At 47.3% G+C, this 7,718-nt stretch overlaps 1 protein-coding gene across 1 annotated transcript; it reads left to right on the top strand.

The window, feature by feature from the left end:
* Positions 1-3,638: 3,638 nt before the first annotated feature.
* LOC103649860 (multicopper oxidase LPR1 homolog 1) lies at positions 3,639-6,416 on the top strand. The gene is made up of 3 exons (XM_008675559.3): positions 3,639-4,232; positions 4,455-5,948; positions 6,065-6,416. Exons 1-3 carry the CDS (start codon positions 3,984-3,986, stop codon positions 6,116-6,118), a joined length of 1,797 nt encoding a protein of 598 aa, XP_008673781.1. The 5' UTR covers positions 3,639-3,983; the 3' UTR covers positions 6,119-6,416.
* Positions 6,417-7,718: the final 1,302 nt, after the last annotated feature.

Genomic DNA, 7,718 nt, shown 5'->3' with positions numbered 1-7,718 from the left:
ACATACGCATCTCTGCCACACACAGTTGTTGGACATGTCGTCTTTTAGTGGGCCAACATTCTGCTCCATACAACATAGCCGGCCGGATACTGAGAGAGAGAAAAAAATTATCGCCCTCGTGACAATGGCCGCCGGCCTGACAGGATCGATCTTCTCTCACCGGGGGCCAGAATCATACGAAATCGCTCAGGGAGAGCAAAGTGGCTATCGCTCAGGGAGAGCAAAGTGGCTGATAACGTGTTGAAGTATATTCAGTGGTAACGAGATTAAAGAGACAGAATGACAGTTCTATATTCTCATGAAGTGTGTACATATATATACACAGTGAAGGGACACCACGAAGGGTCGCATCCCTTGGAATTCGATCACATAAAATGTTTTCTAACAATTCCAAGATTCCAAACACACAACATGTCTATCTGGACCCTAACCCTCTTAGGTCATGTTCGGTTCAAGTGTTTTCATTTTAGAGGAGGGTTTAATTTAGGGAGACATTGAGTTAATCTTCTCATTGTCACTTAAATCCATTGGAGGTATAATTCCCTTCGGCAGTTTGGCTGTAATCCCTGGCTTCAAAAGTTTGTTCTGTTAATCTATGGAGACATACAATTTTATCATACGAATAGAGATAATGAAAAGGCCCATATCAACAGAAACTAATAATTCAAAACTACTACTGCATGAGAACTATAGAGTATCTGGTAATGTTGCTAAGACCAAAAGAACAACCAATGAGCAAACGTGAAAAATGCAATTCATCTTCCAGTGCTCGACCTCTTCAAATGCAACTACAAAAAGGAGCTTCTTCTGGTGCGCTTGATACCCTCTGCCTCAAACAAAATGACTGGCCAGTCTAGTCCGTTTTTGCAACCACCAGAATCAAGTAGAGCTCACCAAATAAGAAAATTTGACTCATCAAAAAGCAAAATTCCAATTGAAATGGCACAACACCAAGTTGTGTGCGTGCAAAAGGTGCTACTTCTAGTGTGCATGATACTCCTTTGTCAGATAGGCAGTCTAAACACTACTTCCAATCACAAGCAGTAGCTTCCCCTAGTACCATCATTGTATGCGCTCAAGAAAATCTCAGGGTTCTTGAACACCTTATAGGCTTTAGCCATCTACTTTTGTGACCTCCAATATGTTTAGCATTGCTATGCAATTCTTAATTGAGAAGTCATCACCTCGTCTTGCCTCCCTTTCTCTTGCCAATTGTGTCGCTTCATCTTCGATTTGTTTTGTTCTAATATCTAGATACCTTTCCATCAATATTTTTATGTTGGAATTCTTTTTTTGCTTCTTTAGTCCTTTTTCTTCCTTCCTTGAAACAACAAAAGTCTTTTTGACCTTGCATCCTGCTTGTTAGCATTTTTATCCACTCCTTCAACTTCATATACTTTGTCTTCTGCTTCATTTTGTGTACTTCATTTTGTGTGTAGTGTACCAAAGGGTCTTTCACATCTTCATGGTCTTCTACGTTGATAGAAATATCTCCAATCCCAATTTGTATGAGATCTGGATCATTTGGTTGAGTAAAAGTGAAGTTTTAGGTCCCTCGAGCAGTATTGCCTTCTTAGCCCTTGGAAATGACTAAACACAAAGTCAAAAATTAAAATATATAGTGAAAGATTGGTGAAAAATAATGAAAATTGAGTGTTTCAGCAAACACGGCTCTGAATTTCAGGCCAGAAATGAGCTGCACGTACGCTGAATAGATATTAACACAAAACTACAAATTGATGTTTGGCACACCGGACTAATAAATCTAGGGAAGAAGCAGATATTATGACAAGAACCGTACATTGAACATTTTATTAAATCTTGTCACGGACTAATAAATCTAGGGAAGCTACATGGTGGCTTGCGGGTGCACATGCACCAAAAAATTTAAAAATCAATTATAATAGTTAAATTTTTACCATATATACATCACACACAACTCATTCATAAGGGAGGTGCACTCTTTAGCTTTGCTTGCTAGTAACAATGGAAAAAGAGTAGAAATCTTAACGACATTCACAGGGTGTGGCGTCTCTTGTACCAAGCTTGTATCTTATATATCATCATCTGATTATCTGTTCAAAAAGTATATGTCTACTCTACCTGATGTGACGTGTAGACAGCGCGCTAGACTAGAGAATTGAAACATCTTTTTATAGATATTGTTGATCAAAGTTTTGAAACATTGACCTAGAACAAACCTTCGTGACCTTATTAAGATATGAGATGAAGGAAGTAGTATTTATGATCTACAATTTATATCATTAGATAGATTATCAAATATATTTTTGATATAAATATATTTAGAGATATAAATATTAGCTATATAATTTAGAAAAATAATGATCCAAATGAACATCCAAGCTCTGGTACGGCACTCTTAGCTGGGTCTATTTGGTTCAGCTTTTTTCTGACCAGCTTTTCTGAAAATATGGCTGTTGGGAGAATCTGGCTGTGGGGAGAATCTGAGTATCAATACGATTACGTGTGGAGAAAAATAAAGTTGTTCATAGGGCTCAAGATCTAGAAAGTGATGAATTACTACTATTACAACGACTCAACCGATTATGTGTTTATGTTGATTTTGGATGGTTTTTGCCTCAACGAATTTTATAGAAGCTGGCTGAAAAGCTGAGCATTTGGCAGTCCGCAACAACTTTTGATGGCTAGAAGCTGCCAGAAGCCGAAACAAATAGGGCCATAGTATGCTTGCCTTCCACCCCACCCCCAACAAAAAAGAAACACATATGCTTGTTCCATTCGCTTTTAGACGACTTCATTACCCATGCATGTTTTTTTGAAGTAAAGGTACCGTAGGGAGGGCCTACAGTATTTTATAATTTTAATAAAACTAAGTCAAAGAGTGTAACTTACAAAAAAGAAAGAAAAGATTACAGTACAAGGTTTTGCAATCAATTACTAATTTTCTCCTTCAGAGAAGGCTTAACTCGATGGCACACCAGACTCATTTTTTTTTAAATATTTCCTTGCACTCATTGGTTGTGGGTGGAGTCTCGTTGAAAATCCAGTTGTTTCTGCTTTTCCAAATGCACCAAGTCATAATGATGATGCTTTCCAATCTCCACGGAACATGTCATCTCATTCTAATCCTCAACAGGGTATGGAGAAGATCAGTTGTTCGTGGCGGACGGATGTCTAAGAGTAGCCAACATCTCCAAGCAAAGTTGCATCTGAAAAAAAGATGGAGAGTCGTCTCTTCCAGTTGAAGAATACAGTTGTCGCAAGTGTAAGAGTCCAATGGCATTGAACGCTGCCTGAGAAAAGAGCGGGTATTCAATCTATCTTTGAGCAGCAGCCAGAAAACAACCTTGTGTTTGGGTTGACATTTGGATTTCCACAACAAGAAAAAAATGGGGTGGGTCGGCTAGTTATCGATCATGTGGAAATAGACCTTCTGAGAAGAAAACAAACTAGAGAAGGCATTACAGAGCCATTTGCCTTTCTGGTCATGTAACTACTCATGCATGTTTCAGCAATCCATCCAGGTTCCCACCATAACACTAGTTGTCGTGCTGATGCGTGCGATTGTACGTACGTGCGAGCATCAATTGCCTTTTTTTTTGGTATATATAAGTACGCGAGCGACGGCCAAGTGCCAGTCTAGAGCGTAGTGGGAGCTCCACACCGGCAGCATGATCCTCATCACCTGCAAATATATATTGGCGCACCGCGCATGCATGTAAAACAGACTGCCGCTAGTGCTCCTCTCGTCAGTGCCGCTCAGCATTCGGCCGGCGGCGCCCGCAGATGAGCATCCATGAGATAGCATAGCACTACCTGGGCGGGCTCAAATAATGATGGCCTGCACCTGCAAAGTCATGCATCCTTGTGCGTCCTCCATTTCGATTCCACCCCTGATGTGGCTAGCTGGTGCTATATTAGTGTGCTTCTGTCTTGGCTCTTGCATTCAGACTGAGGTGTACTGTAATAAGCAATATATATAGCCCAGCCGGCCGGGCGACATGGTAGCCGCCAGAGCACAACTCGCCGCTCTTCTCCTCCTCGTCGCCGCCGTCTGCTCTGCCACCGGGTTCAGGCCGGGCGGGGGCGGCCCGCCGTCGGTAACGGAGGACACCCTTGAGAAGGTGGCCGCCTCGCTGGAAATGTACGTCGACGCGCTCCCTCAGATGCCTAAGGTCCTCGGCTACTCCATCAAGCACGGCCGCCCCACGCCGACTCACCTCACCATCGGGATGTACCAGAAAAAGTGGGTACGTACGTACGTAGCCTTTGCTTTTCTATTTAATTATTTTCTCAATCCAAATTTACGTCTACGTCTACGTATACATCAACATCTCTACATATCCATATATCTCTGCGTACCCATAACAAATCTATATCTATTTCTAATACGTCCTCTCGTAAAAATTGATTTGCGTGTGACACTGTCCAAAATTGACTCTTTCTTTTTTTGTATGCCTGCGCGCGCGTAGAAATTCCACCGGGACCTGCCGCCGACGACCGTGTTCGTGTTCGGCACGTCGGTGGAGAGCGCGACCTTCCCAGGGCCCACCATCGAGGCGCTGCAGGGGGTCCCGCTGCAGGTGACGTGGGACAACCACCTCCCCGACCGCCACATCCTGCCGTGGGACCCCACGGTGCCCACCGCCATCCCCAGGGGCGGCGGCGTCCCCACGGCCGTCCACCTCCACGGCGGCGTCCACCCGCCGCAGTCCGACGGCCACGCCTACGCCTGGTTCACCGCGGGCTTCCGGGAGAGGGGCCCCGCGTGGACGACGCCCACGTACGCGTACCCGAACGTGCAGTCGCCCGGCGGCGCGCTCTGGTACCACGACCACGCGCTCGGCCTCACGCGCGCCAACCTCCTCGCGGGCCTCCTCGGCGCCTACGTCGTCCGGAACCCGGCGGCGGAGGCGCCGCTCGGCCTCCCCCGCGGCGACGCCTTCGACCGGGTGCTCGTGCTCGCAGACCGCAGCTTCTACGCCGACGGCTCGCTCTACATGAACCGCACCGGCGACAACCCGGGCGTCCACCCGCAGTGGCAGCCCGAGTACTTCGGGGAGGCCGTCACCGTCAACGGCAAGGCCTGGCCGTTCCTCCGCGTCGCGCGCCGCCGCTACCGCTTCCGCGTCATCAACGCCAGCAACGCGCGCTTCTTCAACCTCTCCCTGTCCGCCTCCTCCGACGGCCTGAGCCTGAGCCTGATCCCGCTCCACGTCGTCGGCTCCGACACCAGCTACCTGCCCCGGCCGGTCGCCGTGACGCACCTCCTCGTCGCCGCGGCCGAGGCGTTCGACGTCGTCGTCGATTTCTCCGAGTGCGCGGCCCCCGAGGCGGAGCTCGTCAACACGGCGCCGTACCCGTACCCCGACGGCGACGCGCCGAACCACCTCAACGGCAAGGTGATGAAGTTCGTCGTCGAGCCGGCGAGGGTGCGGGACGACGACGACGACTCGAGGGTGCCGGCGCGGCTGCTGGACTACGTCAAGGTCGCCGAGGAGGACGCGGCGCGGAGGCGGTACATCGTGTTGTACGAGTACGAGGACGAGGCGACGGGCGACCCGACGCACCTGTACATCAACGGGAAGCGGCTGGAGGACCCGGCGACGGAGACGCCTCGGCCGGGCTCCACGGAGGTGTGGGAGGTGATCAACCTCACGCAGGACAACCACCCGCTGCACCTCCACCTGGCCACGTTCCAAGCCGTGCGCGCGCGGGAGCTCGACGGCCTGGAGGAGTTCAAGCACTGCATGGAGAGGCTCAACGACGCGGTCCGCTGCGACGTGGGCCGGCACGCCGTGGGGGAGGAGGTGGCCGTGCCGGAGCACGAGAGGACGTGGAAGAACGTCGTCAAGATCGCGCCGGGGTTCATGACCACGGTGGTCGTCAAGTTCCTCATGGTAGACACCGGCAGGAGCTACCCGTTCGACGCCACGGCCGAGCCAGGATACGTCTACCATTGCCACGTACGTAACTGACACAAGTTGACGCATGATACATGTTATTACTACTGCTCTGAAACATCTGCTTATTTCATTGCTTATTACCAACTGATTGTGAATGCTAATTGGCTGTTTGGCAGATTTTGGATCATGAGGACAACGCCATGATTCGGCCGTTGAAACTGATCAAATGATCGATGATTCGTCCACTACTTGGGCTACAGAATTTCACTGGAAATAGCTCATTCGTTTCAAGAGAAAAAATGCGGTTAGCCAAACACTAAGTTAAGCAACCGAAATGTAAAATGGCTTCAGCTGTTATCAGACTATACAAAAGGCAACAATGTTCTTTAAATCTTTAGAGATGTAAAAAGCTAAAGTAGAGGAAATACATACAAAGGCCAACATACACTGTTGTTATATATTTGGATTCCTAAATGCAATCCAAATGAAGGACGTTAAATAAACCATCCCATTACGCTATGTTTTTAATGCTCCCGCTCCCGCAAGGTCAAATGCTGAATTTGTGTGGACCATTCTGTTGTACGCCATTCGTCGTACGAGGTGAAGGAGCGCACGCATAGAGTTCTCTTCTCCCTCTACACAATAGATTTAGTTATTTGAGTAGAGTGGTCTTTTATATTTAAGAGAAACACTCGAAAAAATTAGCCAAATCATTTTGTAAAGAAAAGATAAATTTAGCTATATTAGCAGAAAAACATCTGCAAAGGACTACGTGAAAATGACTATTTAAATTTAGTAACTTTCTATTCTTTAAGGATGACAATGGATCAAATTCAATTCGAGTGGAGCAAAATCCCGGCTGAGATCGCACCCATGAAGTCTACCTAAATCCGCTCATAATCGCACCCGCGGGTGCAGTTTCAAATCCGCACCCAAACCGTCGGGTTTCGAGTCACACTTTTAAACAATAGTTCAGCTACAATCAATTAAGTACCCGCAATAGTTGCCGCAATAGTTGAGTTATATGTATTTTAAGCCTTTTCACATTGAACAACAACAAAACATATCATGAATCATTATCCAAGTTAAGTATTCAAAATAATTACTACTGTATATTAATCATTTTATGCAAAATAAAGAACGAAACAAATTTTAAGTCGGGTGCGGGTCACCCGTGGGTTGAAATAGAAACCTACATCCATATCAGCAAAACTTCGGGTTGGGTGCGAATTGTACTCGCTAGTCAAAATCTTCACCCGTATCCACACACGTCGAGTCATGTGTCCAGAAGGTTTCGGGTTTACGAATTAAATTGTCAAATTCTTGGATAGCTTCTCAGATTTATCCTGGTGTTGGTGCCTCTTCGGGCGCCAATCACTGCACGAGAACCGGCGGTGGTGCTCTCTGCATAGACACAGACTGTCCGCGGCCAGGGGCCAGATGGTCCACGACCTGGAGCAGGGCTAGGGTTTCCTGCCTGACGGGCCGGACGGTCCGCACGTGCGCAGGGGCAGCGAAGGTCGCCGGCGGCGCCTGGACCTCGCTCCCGGAAGGGACCCCGTCGGGGAGGAGAGATCCTAGGTGTTGTCTAGGCTCGGCAAGCCGACCTAGACTCCTCTAATCGACGTAGAGTCGAAGAGAAGCGAAGAATTTGGGGACCGAAAGGCTAAACTAGAACTAGATTAGAACTACTTCTAAATGTACAAGAAATAAATGCGAGATAAATTGATTATTGATTCGATTGTTGATGCTTAATTGGCTGTAATCCTCTGTATTTATAGAGGAGGGGACTGGACCCGTTACAAACAGATTTCTCGAGCTAATTCCGTG

This window comes from Zea mays, chromosome 3 (genome assembly GCF_902167145.1).
Source record: "Zea mays cultivar B73 chromosome 3, Zm-B73-REFERENCE-NAM-5.0, whole genome shotgun sequence".
In the NCBI taxonomy this organism is placed as follows: domain Eukaryota; kingdom Viridiplantae; phylum Streptophyta; class Magnoliopsida; order Poales; family Poaceae; genus Zea; species Zea mays.
The sequence above is the reverse complement of the archived record's forward strand: the minus strand, read 5'-3'. Positions and strand labels throughout refer to the sequence as shown.